We start from the raw sequence: 17,801 nt of genomic DNA on the forward strand, positions 1-17,801 counted from the left end.
ATATATATATATATATATATATATATATATATATATATATATATACACATATAAATATATATATATATATTTAAAGGCAACCAAGAAATAGAAAAATGGTATTATATACTAGAAAATATTATATTTTATTAAGCTGTTGATACATAATAAATATAATAAGTAGACTTCAGTTCTTAACCAATGTACCGAGAGTCAAAACTATCACATAGCTAATCCTAGAAGAGGAAGTGGGTGGAACTGACGGTGACAGCACTGATTGGCTTTATCATTATGTTCAAATCATGAGATCTTACACCATAGTAATGCTAACATGACACCATTAGTCTGTTCTGAACATTCGTGCCTCTGCACCCAACCTCATGTGCTCCTCACAGCAGCTTTGTGTCATGATTGTCTCATTCACAGGTAACAACACTGAGGCTGGAGGTGTGGCTGCTGGGGTGTGGCTGAGCCAGGTTGAGAGCGGCACTCTGGCTCCTGAGCTCACTTCCTAAGTACTGTGCTTTGCCGCCCTCCCTGAGAGCCCTGGGCAGTTGCATGTCCACTTCCTGTTTTTTATTTATTTTGGTTTGGTTTGTTGTTTTGATACAGGGTTTGTATGTGGCCCACAGCTGGCCTCAAACTCAATCTTCCTGCCTCAGCCTCCCCGGCACTTAGAATAGATCTGATTCTGCATTGAGTTCTGGTGTCCTGGCTACTTTGCAGGTATCATTTGATCCAGTGATCCACAGACTCTGAAGGTCTCAGGATACATCTTGAAGGGCCCTTCTTTCTTACAGAACTCAACCTGTTCCTTCTCCTGGTAGAAGTCTCTTAGAGTCAGAAGACAAGATCAGGCAGGGCAGGGTGGTATATAGTTCAAAGCCAGAGGAAACCTAGAATCTTCCCTGATAAACTTGTGTCTCTGGTTCTGTGTGGGGGTTTGTCTGTCTGTTCCTTACATCTATCTGTCTTTTGCAGAATTAGGGATTAATACCAGGGCCTCTCATATTACTCAGCAAGCACCCTACCACAGAGCTCTATCACCAGGCCTCTTTTTACACTTCAGTTTGAGACAGTCTCAGTAGATTGCCCAGGCTGGGCCTAAGCTTTCTCTGTAACTCAAGCAGGACTTCACTGATCCTCTTGCCTCTGCTGGGATTACTCCCATGTACTCTCTCCTTTCTTGATACCTTGTTTACTTGTGGTCTCTGTGTGTCATGGTAATGGCAAACTCTCTCCTGGTGCCTGGGAAAAGCTGCCAAATAGACAGTTTAAACTGAAGATTGCAGCACAGATAACAAAATATCAAGTTGTGTCTTCTCATGAGTAGTGTGAAGGTCTTGATGTGTAATGCAAGAAAAGGTCCATGAGCTTCATCCTCTCAGACACTGTCACCTGCTAGAAATGGACTGAGGGTTTTTTCATTTGTTTGTTTTGTTGTTGTTTAATCTGGGAAAAAATTCAGTGTGGAGATTTCATTGCTTTGTTACACCTGTCAACATAGACATCCTGGAATCTTAAATCATCATGAACAGTTACCTCCCACCATCCCTAACCCTGTCTCATTACCATTTCCGATTAGTGGGTGTGGACTTGGTGCCAGCAGTGTTGAAACTGTAATCTACATCACATTGTGATCCTAGGACACTTTGGAAGGAAAACTTTGGTGTTGAAAACTAACCAAGGGCCATCTTAGATCTTTTAAGTGCTTGCATAGGTATGCTTTCATTTAAAAAAAAAAAAAAAAAAAGGAAAGAAAAAGAAAGTAAAAAAGCCTAAAGGCATTGCTGTGCTCAGCATTATAGATTTATTTAGTGGGCAATGCAGGACATAGGGTCAGATTTTCTTCTTCATCTTTTCCTATTACATCATTGAGTCATTTCTTGGACATAGGACTATGGCAAAGTGCTAGAAAATTGTAACGGTTACCTACTTTTCCTATATTCTCCCTCCTTTTCTGAAAGTTTCTTAGACTGATGTAAAAATTCCCCCCACAAAATGTCTTGCTGTGTCAGCACAAGAGCCTGTCATTGTGGTTGCTTTGGTTTTAAATTACCCCACCCTGAAAAGGCAATTAGGTTCATGTTCTGCAAGGCAGCAGACCACCAAGAGGCACAAGGAGCCTCCTCTGCAAAAAGCACTTTGACAGTAGGACCAGCATGCTGGAAACAAAGAAGAAATTCACTGCAGCGCTCTGAAGCAGCTAAATGCAGGGATCAAAGTCGTCTCCGCAGTGAGAAGGTTGTGCAGAACAAAGACTGCACTGGGTGTAATGAGGTCAGAGAAGCCTTGCTTCACACAGCCTGGCATGCCAGGGAGAGCAGCATATGAGGAATCCCAGAGATTTGGGTGCTCAGTGTCCTCAGCCTCCCCTTAACACATATTCTCTGTATCCAAACACTTCCTCCCAGTTTCTACTCTACATGCCCTGTCCATGGCAAAAATGAGACAAATAAGGCCAGTGGGACAAGTTTGACCTCAAGCCAATTGTGTTCATAGGGAGAGTACACCCATTTGTAATCCTTCTGTCTGAGATAATGGCCACCTTACCTAATGATATTAAAATATCTTCTTTTTTTATAACATATTATTGAGACCGAGTGGAAACTTTGGGTTAATTTTAATTTCTGTGTGTAGATGTTAATTAATCTCTTATCTCAGTATATCAGTTGTTCAAACCTTAGACAATTGGAGAGGTTTTTTTCCCCCCTCCCCAAAATTTGTTTGTCGTATCCAAAATGTACATGTTATGGGATTTGGCCCTTCGCTTGCATTTTTTTTTTCCCTGTTTCAGGGCAAAATCTGTAACTGCCCAATATGATAGGCAAATAAAAGGCCTGATTTTCTTTTGATTGTGTTGTATTAGAATATTGTGAATTAGCAGGCATCCCCCAGTCTCATTGGCTTGTAACAGCAAAGACTTACTCTTCCCTTCAGCCTGCTAAAACTTGGCAAGGAAAGTAGTCACTATCTGGGTTTCCATAGCCTGGTGAAGGAATAAGAGTACTGCCCTGCATCCTTAGTTAAATGCTCAAACCTGTAGTGACTTTACTGCTTCTGAACCAGGGACATGAACCATCAAATTACAGGGCTCCTGAAGGCTGACCCTAGCTGTATTTAATATATTCCTTTTCCTTAGCATCTGTGCTAATCAGGGTGTGCCCTCCCCCATGAGATTACAGCTCTCTCCTAGTAAAAAACGTCTCTTTAAATTTGTCTTATATTCGTGTAGTTGAGTGCATTCTCTGAAGCATTCTTTGACCATGACTCTAAACCTTTTTGTTACCTTTGCATAAAGCAGTAAGCTTGCCCACCACCTCACTTAAGAACGCACATGTCTCACTAAGTTACTGGAGAAAGATCTGTCCTTTTATTCGATGTGTTGGGTCTTCCAGGGTTAATGGCCAGAATGAAAACTAGGTAATAAAGGGAATCTGTCAATGCACAATAGATTCACAAAGCAAATGGATTCCTTTCATTAGATCCCCAAACTCAACCCCATTTGTGATGTTAAACTCCTGTGAACTTTATTGATGTGCTTATGGTCCTTTATTATGTTAATTTATTAATTAGTTTCTTTAGGGGAATGTGTGTGGGCATGTGTGTGGAGGTCAGAGGACAACTTGGGGGAGTCAGTTCTCTCCTTCCACCATGTGGGTTCTGGGGACCAAATTCAGGCTTGGTGGCAAGCACCTTTACTCACTGAGGCACCTCGCCAGCACAGAATGATATTTCTTAACATGGCAAGTTCTGAATGTGGAGACATGGCTGTTGTCTCTTTACACAAAGAAACAAAACGGTCCACTGTTACCTTAATCCTTTGCTTTTTAAGAGAGTCACGTTTAATTTGATGTGAATAGGAAGTGAGAGCCTACGCTGCAATGAAGCAGGAAACATTGTTAGGTCATACTTTCTTTTTTCTGAAGCAGTAGAAGGAATTACAAAGGAAATAACATTAATTGGACTATACATGTATCTTTAAAGCCTAGTCAACTAAAATAAAAAGGGAAATGAAAGAAGGCAACTATAGACAGCTGGTACATAAATGGCTAATGGCTCAACAATTTAAAGACTTTGTATGAATACAACTACCACCATGTAGGTCCTCATTTTTAAGTAGAAACAATGTGAATTTGTAGTCTTTAAAGTACAAACAATAAATGTGAAAACAGCCTACTTCCTTAGTAACTGAGATAAAAAAAAATCTTATTTAAAAATACAATGCAAATAAAGCATAATTTTATACCTACTTTAAAATAACTAGGAGATCAAGGAGAGAGGGCAACTGAATCAGAAGACATGTCAGTTGAGTAATTATAAAAGTACCTGAATATGCAGCTACTACTACAAACACAAATACTTACTACATTTGTATTAAATGTGTACAGACTTTGTCTTGTCATTCTCTAAACAGCATTTCCATAGCATGTACATATTAAGTATTCTAAGTAATCTGTAGATGGATTAAAGTCTATGAGAAGATAGATAGATGTACATAGGTTCTATAAAAATACTATCTGTTATGGTATTTGTAGTTCATCCCAGAACTCATTCCCCTGACAGATGTTGAAGAAGGACAATATACAGACCATGCATATTTAACTGGTTTCTCAGTCTGTGTCATGATCACTTTTTTGTTTCCAGTGATGTTTCTTGCTTTTATCTAATGTTGGCATCACTGTCTCACTTGGTCTGATTAATGTTGGAGTAGTTTTTCTTTTACATTGAGTATTTTCATCTATGTTTTCCCTGTATGCCTGTTTCTCATACATTGTTTTTCTCCTTTCCAGTGGCTACTCCAGCACCACAAAATGCATCTTTTTAACTTAGTAAAAAGCCATGTAATTTAGTCCTTGCACCACAATCAGGCTGACATAAGAGCTTTCTCCATTTCTCTTACCATCTATCTGAAATGTTCTTGTTGTGAATATTCGTTCTCTACCTATTAAGACCTCCTAAGCTGCACTGCTGCTGTGCTTTACATAGTATTCAAATTTTATTTTAATCATATGCATATTTACTCTATAATTTTTCCCCTGAACATGCATTCTTCTCTGTGGGACTAGAAGAACCCGGCTCCCAGCAATCCTTGGAGTGTGGGGCTGAAAAACTCTTAGTCTTGCCTATGTTATTGAAGGAATGGCTCACTAGTAGCAGCTATTTCTGCTTCCTCACCATTCCTTTGTCCTTTGAATCTCATTGTTTCTGTAAAGATGTCAACTAGCTGTTTTAGTTTTGATGTTTTCTCTGTGTTCTGTTTTGATTTTGTTTGTTTGTTTCAGCAGTTTCCTTGGGACATGTTTCATTTACATATTCTTGACTGTAGTTTGGTGTCTTCTCAACGATATGGGGGGATTCTTGGTTGTTTTCACTTCAAACACGTGTCCTGACCTGTCCTCTCTCTCTCCTCCTCTCACAGGAGTACACTTACCCTCATGGAGAATGTTTTTGTCGTATTGGGCATGTGTATTTTAGGAAGAGCTGTATCATAGGACAGAGAGCTTGCATCTCATGCAGCAAGGACAAGAGGATGCTACAGCCATTTCATAACTTTATTTTCTCTTCCTGGTTCTCTCCCTCATAATTTTCTAATTTGGTGTTTTGAATCAATAATTCAGGAGTGCTTTGGGGCTGTTGAAAGTATATGAAACATCTGTCTTTTGGAGACTGGCTTTAGAACTAGAGTCCTGAATTCTTATCTTCTCATGACTTTGGATCACTTGCTTCATTTCTTTGTATTTCAGTTCCGTTTTCTGTAAAGTGGGGCTAATGATAGTGTATAGAGATCATGAAAATGGGAAGTAGTAAGTGAAATAGAGCACTCAGAGTATTTAACTCATGCAGAACTCAGGAAAGGTGATTATTCTTGACCTTGGCATTACAGTATGTGTTGTTGCCCTGTTTGTTTCCCTCTCCAACAGTCCCAGACCAGTCAGCACCCCCCTCTCTTCCAGGATAGAAGTTCTGAGGCAGAACTGAACAGAAGTGCACCATCTTCAGCGTGTTAGACGCATGGGGGGCCTTTGGCAGAGAGTAGTCGGCTCTTGTGTCTAAGCATTGCCCTCCCATCGGTGGGGTTTGCTGTGGGCTGGGGCTGTGGGAGCCCTCGGGTGCTGTACTGACTCTAGTCTTTCCTCTTCAGTACGGAATGCTCCTGTACCAAAACTATCGCATCCCGCAGCAGAGAAAGGCTTTGCTTTCTCCCTTCAACACACCTATGGTAAGTAGAGTCAGAGCCCTCGATAGTCAAGGCTGTGGAACTTCAATGCAGCACACCTCACCCATTCTAAAAATAGCAGCAGCCACTTCTAGCACTACAGGAACCATCTTTCTTATTCCTTTTGTTCCTTTAAGCCATAGAACCCATGAGTGCTTAAGTCATTCCCTGGTGAGGATGTTGAGAATGTAACCATTCCTGTTCCCCAAAAGCACAGAAATGTACTATATTATTAAAATGTGATCTAAAAGACCCTCTGGTACCTATTCCCAGCAGAGAGAGAGCAAGCTATATCATAGAAGAATCTAGTGTTTGCTTCCCGGAACTAATGCCCCAAGCATGGTCAGCATTGAGGAGTTGGAGATGATCAACTTTCTTTTTAAACCAAGTCGAAAGACATTTTTAGTTTGGTTCCATTTAAATCACTGAGTTGTCAACCCAAACCAGAGAATTTTGTATCACCCTTCCTGGGTATCTCTGTCATTGTTTCATGGAGGGAGGATGGTCTCAGGCATGCCGCCCTGGCTGCTTTCCCTGCATCTTAGAATCTGTGGCCTTTGCTTTACAGCGCAGTGTCTCTGAGAATTCTCTTGTGGCGATGGATTTTTCTGGACAAACCGGAAGAGTGATTGATAATCCGGCTGAAGCCCAGAGTGCTGCCCTGGAAGAGGGCCATGCTTGGCGGGTATGGCACTAGCCTTAGTCTGCTTGAAACTGGTTACACACAAACACCCAGGTTTTTCCAGGAAAATGGCTCCACTGGTGTTGGTGAAAGGGAGTTATGGGAGTAAGTGCAGGAAACAGCTGGCCCCAGAGGCCCTCCATGCTGTCAGCCTTCCACACCACTCTGTCCTGGGCTGTTCCTGCTGATAAATTACTAGTGGCTGTTCGTGGAGGGCACAGGGCCAGACGTTTGCATGAGGACTCCACAGGGAACAGTCCTCTCACTAAGCTCAAGTGCTGAATCTGCAGATGGAAAGATTATCTCCCATCTCAGGTTTCCCTGAAATTTAAAGACCATGTGCAGAACACCTGCCCAGGCCTCTGCTTAGAAGACGTTCCCAGTCCTTCAGCCATAGTGTGGGAAAAGGGCAAAAGTCTTGAGCACAAGGACTCTGGAGAACAGTGTTCTGAGACCTGCCAGGGTTTAAAGCAGCAGCCTATGCTGCTCTGCTGTGTCTCCAGGATTTCCATCATAGGTAGCATGTTGCTACCGCCTCTAGTGCTAGGATGGCTAAAAATAACCAAAATGCATTTGCTTGATGTTCTCTGCCATTTTGGCCAATAAGCTCTTTATTCTCCATAGTCAGATGGTATCATCAGAGTCTAAGGGTTTGGGGACACTGCTCAGCCACCCTGTCCTGGACAGTGGGTGACTTGGTATGTCAGTCTCTCATCTTTGCTGATGTAAGCATTTCTTTTGTAGAAGCGCAGCACAAGGATGAATATCCTAAGCAGCCAAAGCCCCCTTCATCCTTCAACCCTGAATTCAGGTGAGCATGGCTAACTGCTTTGTATTACATATAAAGGCAAAGAAGAGCCCTGCCTTTTGAACCGCTCTGAGCTGTGCACAGTGCACAGTCAGAGTGTACTATGCTTCTATAACTGAGCTCCATGTTTGTCAGGGTTGTTTTCTGGCCTTTTTGAGGGTCTCTTCTGCAGAAGAGCCATGGCTTACCCTCTATTTCCCATCCTTCTGCAGTGATTCACAGGACTCAGCATTGGTTTCATGGACGTATCTCCCGCGAGGAGTCTCACAGGATCATCAAGCAGCAAGGTCTCGTGGACGGGTAAGGAGACTCTACTAACAGAAGATCTGTTGAGGTCTCACTGTTTCAAGCACATGCTCTGCCTCGCTACACACAATTCCCTTGCAGAAACCAGGTCATAGTCAAAATATACTAGCCTAGCCAAGTTAAGGACAGAGGTGATTCTCAACTATCCCCTCCTGCATGTATCCAGATAACAACAAGACTAGTTATTTTTACTTTCTAAGGCAGTGAACAAATAGAAGAAATCACCAACACCTTTTTATTTATACACTTCAGAGCCACAAGAAGCTTTCCTCTCACAGTTGTGACTGCTCAATAAATTGTCTCACTCTTAAGTCCAGCTGGACAACAGAGGATGGCTTCACTCGTATATGTGTGGTGGATGATGGCGGCCATTGGCCAGAGTGACTAGGTGACTGACTGTATACATGTCTGTAGCAAGTTGACCTGTAAGGATTCACATCATAGCTGTCACAAGGTTACCAGGGGCAGCAAGAGAGTTTGGACCTCAGGGTGCAAGCTATTGTGTGGCTGCCATTATCCCAATGGCCTCTCCCACCCCAGAGTAACTGTTCACCTTTGCCCTCATCTTGTCCTAGAGCCCTATCTACAGATAGAAATAGTTGATAAATGACTAAGATGGCAACCATCTTGCCTCTGATCAGAAAGGAACACTCCAAGCTCCCAGGTTTCAGTGAGTGAATAACCTTGTTCTTTCCAGGGCATCTTGTCATCATGCCATCAACATGTTCCACAACAATGGCATCCATGGTGATGCCCCACCCCCACACCAAAAAATGGGCAGGTTCATATTAAAACCTGCCTTTCCCTTCTTACCTTCCTTTACCCTTGTCTTCCACTGGTCCATCTCCTCCCCACCAAATAGGACTGGTCCCTCCTCTTTCTGCTTCCACTGATTTCATAGGATCACTGTAGATACAGATAAAGATAAATAGTTAATTCTTGATACCTCATGCGAGAGACATGGAGTATCATGGATCTAGGATAACATTCTCCCAATGAGCCTGGCTAAACCAAGCCATGGAGTAAGATGCTATTTGGTGTTACCCAGAGTGTGCAAATTCTAAAGACTACAAGTTCCTTCAAAATGCCATGCTGAGGAGGTTATAGTGTTGGGTAGGGTTAGGAGCTTTGTGGTTAAACCCCTGGGAGAATCAGAATAGATATTTGCATTTTAAAGGCACTGATGTGTTCTACCTTTCAAGTGTGGATTCCCCAGTCCTGTTTAACTGCCTTCTGTTCTAATATTATACTTTACAAGCTGGTGACACCACTAATGGTGATAGTTTGGTTTAATGTCTCAGGATGTTTCTTCTTCATAATGACAAGTAGGGCTTGGAAACTTTCTTTTCTTCCTCCCTAGTGTGTTGAAGGTATGGGAAGGCACAAGTTTGGGCTTCTTTGTGCTGTTCTGTTTTAAATTTTATTTTGTAATTGTTTAGACGTTGTAGAAAAGTTACAAGAAAAATGCAGTCAACTCTGGTGTGTAACTTTACCCAAGACTAGTGGTTAACAGGACAACACATGCGCTCTGTCATTGTTTATTTATTCATTTTAATCATTTAAAAGTAAATTATAGCTTCATGTCCTTTCGTTCCTAGTGATTTCTGGGTGGAAGTTTTGTGTGGTTTTACATAACCACAGTGGCATTATAAAAGCCAGGAAGCTAACACTGATACGCTTGCCCACTTACTTATTTAAACTTTTGGAATGCCCCTCACTGTATGCTTTATAACAAAAAGGAAGAAGAAAAAGAAATCCATAACCTTGGGTCCCACATCTGACATCCTCATAGGCATTACAGTTCGCTCCTGTTGTGAGTAGAAGCCAGACCTGACAAATGGTGTCTGGATTCACTCCAGACAGTGTCCCATGGCTAGAGCTGGCTCGTATATCTGGGGCAGGAGTACACAGGAAGTGGTGCAGGAGCCTGCTCAGTGTATCCAGTCTGGAGACGTCTGAGCTCCATTTGCCCTATCCCTGGATAAAGATGGTCTCGCTCTGAGTCCTGTACCATCAAGCTTTTGTGAAAAGGAAATACCAAGAGTTAAGGCAGTTTGAAGTGGAGAATATTGGGGTTTTTTTGTTGTTGTTATTGTTGTTTTTCAACTTGTAAACTCTGGTTTTAGCTCCCACAGATGCTCTTCTTTGTCCCAGGGAGTGAAGGGTATGAGGAGTGCCGGATGGACTCTTCACTTATGTAGTTGGTTATTCTCTAGGGAAAATCTCCTCTTCACTGGATAATTTGGACATGTCCCTTGACAATCTTTGAGCATGTTCTGACTCTCTAGACAGAAGGTTCCAGCTCTATCTGTGTCCTTTTCCTGCCTAACCAGAATCAGCCGTATAATCAATGGTCCCTGGTCCCTGGTGCCTTTCATTGTTGAATGACATTCCAAACTGACTTCTGGGTGCTGCATCCACTACAGCTACAGAAAGTCACTCAGGTCACTCAGACAGAACACCAAAGTGTCATGGCTGCAAGCCCCTTTTTGTCAGGCAGCTCTGGCCATTGTGCATATGCATATATTCATACATGGGCAATTCATTTTGGATTCGAAAAAGAATGAGTAGTCAATAGCCGGTTTCCCCTTTCCAGGCTGTTCCTCCTCCGTGACAGCCAGAGCAACCCAAAGGCGTTCGTACTGACACTGTGCCATCACCAGAAGATTAAAAACTTCCAGATCCTGCCCGTAAGTACCAATGCCTTCAAACCTGCCCTTTTTAAGCCCTCTGGTTTCTGTTTCTGTTTCTGATTTGTCCAGTTTAAACATGACAAGCTATAGATAGTAGCAGAAAGAGCTTCCAGTCTAGGGAAGCAGTTCTCAAGAGTACCCATGAGGGAATGATGCTCAGAGTGCTGCCATTACCCTGAGACTCCTCAGCTTATGTGTTACTGACTGGGATGGAGGAGTTAGGTCTACTGGGCTCTTGATGCAGACTTGTCATTGGCTGTTCTGTTCTCAGCACAGGAACGGCCCGACTTGTGACTGCTCGAAATTATAAAGACATTTGCTAATCGTTTGCTAGATGCATCTTTTCACAAGGTTGAACTGGAGTTTTGTAGACTGGACCAAGTAGAGGCCATAGGCTAGTGAGGGACATAGAGCCAGGTAAACTTAAGGCTGATATGCAGATTGCCTGAGCCCTTTGACAAGAATGCCTAGAGTGTGCTATGTGTAGCAGAGACTCAGTTGGTGAACTTACATTCCTGAGTCTGGTGAGCTAAGAGCAGCTTTAAAGCCCTTCTGAATCTCAGGAAGCCAGGCAGCCAAGCCATACCAAGTGACCTTTGCCCCTTTTCCAGAGTCACACAGTGAGGTTCTAGCACCTAACACAAATACTGGCTCCCTACCTGCCATGCCAACTGACCTACCTTGCCAACTCAGTGTGTGATTCTCAGGAACAGAACCGTGCATGGGCAAATTTGCTCCTGACCACAGGCCACGGGTTGGCCCCCAAGGTCACAGCCTCTAACATGGCAAGTGTCTTCTGTGTCTCTGCAGTGCGAGGATGATGGGCAGACATTCTTCACTCTGGATGATGGGAACACCAAGTTCTCCGATCTGATTCAGCTGGTCGACTTCTACCAGCTCAACAAAGGTGTTCTGCCCTGCAAGCTGAAGCACCACTGCATCCGCGTGGCCTTATGACCTCCTTGCCCTCTCACAGAGGCTGGAGGCAGCAACACTGGAACGGAGAAGAGAGGCCTGCATGAGGGTGAGGACACACATCTACTCCCACCCGAAGACTCAGAACAACATGGCTTTTTGATCGGTACCAACCGACCAACATCAATTAGTTATTGGACTTCACAAAGATTTGCCGCTGCGGATCAAGCAGGACCACCTCCCTCTGCGTCAGCCATTTAAAATTGGGGGAGGGATGAGATCCAGTGCAAGTGTGGGAAGAAACTGGAATGACAATTTTGATTAGGCCACGTAGGGTGAAAAACCGCAGAGAAGTGATTGGAAATGAACTCTTGCCCTGGAATAATCTTGACAATTAAAACCGCGATGTTTACTTTTTTGTATTGATCACTTTTTTGCACTCCTTCTTCGTTGTCAATGTTGTACTCAGCCTATGGTAGGAGAGGATGTGGCTTTGCAACCCAGATGAGACAAAGAATTTTTGAATTGGCAGACTTCAGCCTACAAATGGGTCCCCAAAGTTTTCTAGAGGGCATCCTGCTCTCTGCAGGTTGTGACAGTGTGGATTTGGCTCCTACATTATAGACACCCCAGTCCTTCCCATTATACTTGAAAAGCTTTTTTTTTTTTTTTTTTAAATTAAATAATAAAAGGTGTCAACCATGGTTGACACCAAGCATGTTTTGTGGACTCAGTCAAGCTGCCACAGTCTGGTCATCATTGTTGTTGTGCTGATGTCTGGTCGTTTATTATTAGTGTGTCTCGTTCTCCACAGTGCAGGAGACCTCGTTACTTTGGAAAACTCACTGTTCCCCAGCACAGCACAGCTGCATGACCTCAGCTTTAGACTGATGTCAGCCAGCCTTCTTGGAACACATTGGTATTCATTGTGGATGCCACATAGTCCATCTGGGGTGCCCTGTGCCTCACATTTTCACAGCCGCCCACTGTTGTAGAATAATCGCTGCCTTTGCTCTCTGCAGTAGCCTCAGTCATTTCAGTTCTCCCACAGGGGTGGGATTGGGGGGAGGGAGGGTTAATGGATCTAAAAAGAAAATGTCATCTTGTTGGCCTTGTGCTCTGTCACCCTGAGCTTCTATGGTGATAAAGATAAGGAAACACTGCAGAAGGCACAGCATAGGCTGGCTTTTAGTCTTTGCTTGATGACCTCTGCACCCTACTGAAAACCCCCTAAGCTAGCAGTAGCAGGGTGTGCAGAGGCTCTGCCTCTGTTAGCTTAGGGTGAGAAGTACCTCACAGTGGTGGTGAACATTGGACAGTTTTTTAGCAGCATGATGTTTGCTTCCTCCTCCAAGAGAGGAGTCAGAAGGTGGCCGGAGTTACCTTTGGGTCCCCTGAGCTCCATGGAGGACCCTTTGTTGTCCCCTAAATGATTTACCAGGCATGAGAGTAGCAGACAGGACTCTTTTTGAGAAACACACAGATAGCTGTGGTGAACAGGCTTCCCTTTCCTGACACCACACAGGAAGTTTGCTACGCACCTGAGCTAGCCACTAGATTGCCAGTCCCGACTTGGCGAAGTGCTCCCCAGGGAGCCACTTCTGATTTGCCCTGCGGTTGACGGCATAGTGGAAGATAGATGTGACAGCGCTTTGTAATGCAGGTCAGCTGCGAGCTGGTCCACAGTATAGAAACACTGTAGTTCACAGACCATGCAATCCGTGTTTCCACGAGATGTTTATTACAACAAATGAAGAATTTTTTCGTTTTTTTTCTTTTTATCTTTTTAATCTTTTTTCCTTTTTTTAGTAAAACATTTTCGTAAGCATAAATATGCTCAATTGCATTTCTCTTTTCTTTCGCAGCTAGTTAATCATTCAGTTGACAATGAGATAATTCTCAAGTTCATGCCTGGCAGCAGGCTTCCACTGATCTTCCCCTTAGGGACAGATAACGGACATTTTCAGTTTTACCATACTCATTTCTTTTTTGCTGACTTCAAGGTCAGAACTTTACAAAACAGACAACAAACAACCCTATGGTTTTCTTTCTCCAGTTTACACAGAACAGTCCCCACAGTGCATAATCCTTCTCTCTTTTGCCTCTACAGTAGGACAGCTAGGACGTGTATCTCATATTTATAAGTACGCATTTTATTTAAGAGGAAGTATAGGCTTGACTCTGGTTCACAATTTTGTATGTAGCTGGTTTGACGTAGTATTTTGTACTTCCCTTGCCGAAGTGAATTGTTGAAGGCTGCAACCCGCCTTGAGTGTAGCAGACTTCAGTGGCCCCGAGCTCGCCAGCCTTTGCACAGGCAGCTGGGAATTCCACCAGAAACAGCTAGTCCCTGGGTTAGTGGGTACCCAGCCCCCCCTAGCCAGAGACTGAAGGACATTTGACTTTTATTTTTGTATTTAATTGACATGAATGTAAAGGGGACAGCTCAGGGTTGTTTTGGAGCCTGTTTTGACTTTGTAATCTCTGCCTGTGATTTTCTTTTCTAAATGACAACTCCGTGTAGCCACCTGGACTAAGTTGAGAAGGAAAATGCCAAATGCTTTGGGTTTTTAGAGTTTTCATAGGTAGGCTCTGTTATATTATTAGGTGTTAGAGTTTCTGAACGTGGTTTTTTTTTTTTCTTGTTTGCTTAAACTTTGAAAAAATATGTGCCTCAGCTTAGATGTTTTGTCTTCTCCTTTCTGCACTTAAATACCTGACAGTCTGTCCGATCACTGCGCCTCCACCTCTGAGGGCGCGGCTAGCTCATCGTAGATTTGTGATGTCATAGTGCAAACTGCAGTGACCGGAAAGTGACCTGACGTGTAAACGTTTTCAGGGAATGCAGAGGGTGTTAATTCATAGACAAAACCTTTATCCCGCGTGCTTTGCTTCACTCTGTGCTATATAGCTCTTTGGCTCGTGAACCTTATTGTAAACTTTCAGGTATTTTTGTACAAATAAGGGACTGATGTTCTGTTTCTTGTTATTAGAAATAAACATTAATACAGTGTTCTTCATTTTCTGTTGTTTGTGTTGTTTGTGCGTCTTCGTAAAAACTGGGCTTGGGGTGGGTCACAGTGCTTGCTGTGAACACAAGAAAAACAGATTCCAGATCCCCAGTATCTGTGTAGAAGTCAGGTAACATCACGAGGCCAGCTCAGTTACACCAGGACAACCTCAGCCAGCTTCTTCCTGTCCTCCCTGCCAGAAAAAGTCAGGCCTGGGCTGGAGAGACATGGCTCAGTTGGAAAAGTGGCTGCCACACAAGATAAAAATGAGAGATCTAACCAGGCAATGGTGGCATATACCTTTAATCCCAGCACTCAGGAGGCAGAGGCAGGCAGATCTTTGAGTTCAAGCCCAGCCTGGTCTACAGAGAAAGTTACAGGACAGCAAAGCTACAAAGAGAAACCCTGTCTCGGAAAAAAAAAAAAAAGGTGGGGTGGGGTGGGATGAGTCGACAGACACAATAATGAGTTCCATACCCAGAACCCACAGAAAAGACAGTAGTGGCAGGCACTTGTAATCCCAGTGCTAACGGGACAAAGCCAGATCTCTGGGGCTTGCTGGTCAGTCAGCCTAGCCTAACTGATCAGTTCCGGATCAGTTGATGAACTTTGTCTCACAAAACAAAGTGGGTGGTACCTGAGGAAATGACACTAAAGGTTAACCTCTGGTCTCCACACACACAGAAGCATCCAAGTTCATGGAAGCCTATATACCCAAGAATTTGTACAGGCATACACACAAGGAATCACAGACCTTGGAAGGTTGCAGAGAGTCGGCTATCCACAGAAGTTTAACCAGCACCTCCAAAATCAACATTCATGTTTAACAAGGCACTAAAACATCAAGGTCCTGGGTTTTCTTGTCAAGAAAGAAATTTAGGGGCCCATAAAAGATGGCTTGGCAATTAGGAGCACCAGCTGCTCTTCCAGTTTGGTTCCCAACATTCACTTGACAGCCCACAACTGCCTGTTAGTTATAGTTCCAAGGAATCCGATATCTTTTTCTGGCCTCCTCAGGCACCAGGCACACACATGATACACAGACATACGTGCAGGTAAAACATTCATACACATAAAAAATAATATTTGTTTGTTTTTCAAGATAGCCCTGGCTATCTTGAAATTTACTTTGTAGAGCGGGCTGTCCTTGAGTTTAGAGATCCACCTGCCTCTGCCTCCCAAGTGCTGGGATTAAAGGCGTATGTCAATTTTGAAAAGCAACTGGCAGATTAAGAAAATAGACACACTGCCATTGCTGTTGTAAACCCTTAACTGAATGGCTCTACGTCTTTGCTTCCTGTCTTCGTGTCTCCCCCACAACCTACCCCAATGATCCAGACAAAGTGGATTTTGTCACCTGTAATGTTTGGAAGACTTGTGTGGTTTTAGAACAAATTGGCTAGCCAGACTAGCCAGAATTGGTGAGCCCTGGGTTCTTTGAGAGACACTGTTTTGGTAAATTAAGTAGAGAGTGATGGAGGAAGACAACCAATGTTGGCGTTAGGCTTTGACATGCACACCACACACAACATGAATCTATCTTTGCTATAAGCGCCCCTCACAAAAACAGGCAAACCTGTTTTTGTGGCAGGGCACTAATGCATGGTGCGACTCCCTGATCAGGATGCATGGCCTTGCTTCACGGGCCTGACAGAGCGAAGGTAGGTGAGGCACCACCCGATCACAGTTTCAAATATACTCCAAAAAGGGACACAAGCCCAACAGAGCACGCATGAAGAAAAAAATGCTTGGAGAACAATGTGGACTTTGATTTCACTGCTTCGTATGTACTTAAGATATATCTTCTGTGCCATGCATGGGTGTACATGCTTACAATACCAACACTTGGGAGGAAGAGGGAGGAGGATCAGAAATGTGAAGGCTAGCCTTAGCAACATAGGAAGTTAGAGGCCAGAAGCCAGCTTGAACTATATGAGACTCTTTCAAAAGATATTTTTCCATGAGTATTAAAAACACTTAAGCATAAAACTCAGTCATATCACTTTGTATGTTGGCACTTAGACCTCACTCTTAATAAGAGTTGAAAACAAACAAGGGAAAATGCATCATAGAAAGTATTTGTCTTAGTTTGTTTTCTATTATGGTGATGGAACACCATAACCAAAAGCACCTTGGGAAAAAAAATTTACCTCATCTTACAGTTGTAGTCCATTGCAAAGGGAAACCAGGGCAGGAGCTCAAGGGGGTTCCCTCTTCTCAGATGACTTTGTGTTGAGTTGACCAAAAAAAAAAAAATTAACCACCACAATTGACTCCTTTTCACCTTGACACACAATCACAACACTATTAAAGCATAAACTTTTCTTTCTTGTTTATCCCCAAGAATCCGTGTTAATATTAATATCACAACATAAAGAATAACTATACAACATCTTTAACATTTTTAAAAGTCCAAGTTCTCTTTAAAAAAAAAAAAATCTCTTTGAAAATCAAAGCTCTCAGTTGTGGGCCCCTATAAAATAAAAAATAAGTTACACACTTCCATTCCAAGAGGAAAGAACCAGGGCATAGTCACAATCAAAGCAAAACCAAAATTCAACAATGTAAATTAAATCCTGTAGCTCAATGTCCTGAATCTGAGATGCCCATCACAATGACCTCTCCTGGCCTCTTACAGTGCAAGCCTCAGTGTTCTCCATGACCCTTCATGCCTTCAAAATCAATAACAGCTCGGAGACTCTTGCACATTACCAAGTTCAGCTGCCATAAATCCTCACATGCCTCACCCCAGCCTAGGAGTGGGGGTTGAGGGGGGAGGGTGTGGGGAGGAGCAAAGGGAACATGGCCAGATCTATCACAGCAATAGCCCATGATCCTTGTATCTGTTGGTATGATAAAACACCATGCTTGAACAAGAAAAAAAAAAAAAAAAGCAACTTGGGAAAGGGATTATTTCAGTTTACAATTTCTCATGAAGGGAAGTCAGGGCAAGAACTGAAGCAGAGATCACGGAGGAACACTGATTAACTGGCTGGCTTGCTCCTTCAGGCTTATTTTTTGTTTGTTTTGTTTTGTTTTTTAATTTATTTTTGGTTTTCAGAGACAGGATTTCTCTGCATAGCCCTGGATGTCCCAGAACTTGCTCTGTAGAAGAGGCTGGCCTCAAACTCACAGAGCTCCTACCTTTGCCTTCCAAGTGCTGGGATTAAAAGTGCACCACCACTGC

The 17,801-nt window shown here is 43.1% G+C and overlaps 1 protein-coding gene across 3 annotated transcripts in view; it reads left to right on the plus strand.

Annotated features, from left to right (window-relative positions):
• Grb10 (growth factor receptor bound protein 10) overlaps positions 1-14,623 on the plus strand; it is a 110,723-nt gene extending 96,100 nt beyond the window's left edge. For all 3 annotated transcript variants that reach the window (XM_055623908.1, XM_055623906.1, XM_055623907.1), the window contains exons 12-17: positions 6,125-6,202; positions 6,768-6,884; positions 7,626-7,692; positions 7,902-7,989; positions 10,592-10,685; positions 11,499-14,623. In XM_055623908.1, the coding sequence (XP_055479883.1) occupies positions 6,125-6,202; positions 6,768-6,884; positions 7,626-7,692; positions 7,902-7,989; positions 10,592-10,685; positions 11,499-11,645 (591 nt within the window). In that variant the 3' untranslated portion in view covers positions 11,646-14,623. The remainder of the gene's footprint in view (positions 1-6,124; positions 6,203-6,767; positions 6,885-7,625; positions 7,693-7,901; positions 7,990-10,591; positions 10,686-11,498) is intronic.
• Positions 14,624-17,801: the final 3,178 nt, after the last annotated feature.

Source organism: Psammomys obesus, unplaced genomic scaffold, assembly GCF_907164565.1.
Source record: "Psammomys obesus unplaced genomic scaffold, mPsaObe1.curated_primary_1811, whole genome shotgun sequence".
Taxonomy (NCBI): Eukaryota; Metazoa; Chordata; class Mammalia; order Rodentia; family Muridae; genus Psammomys; species Psammomys obesus.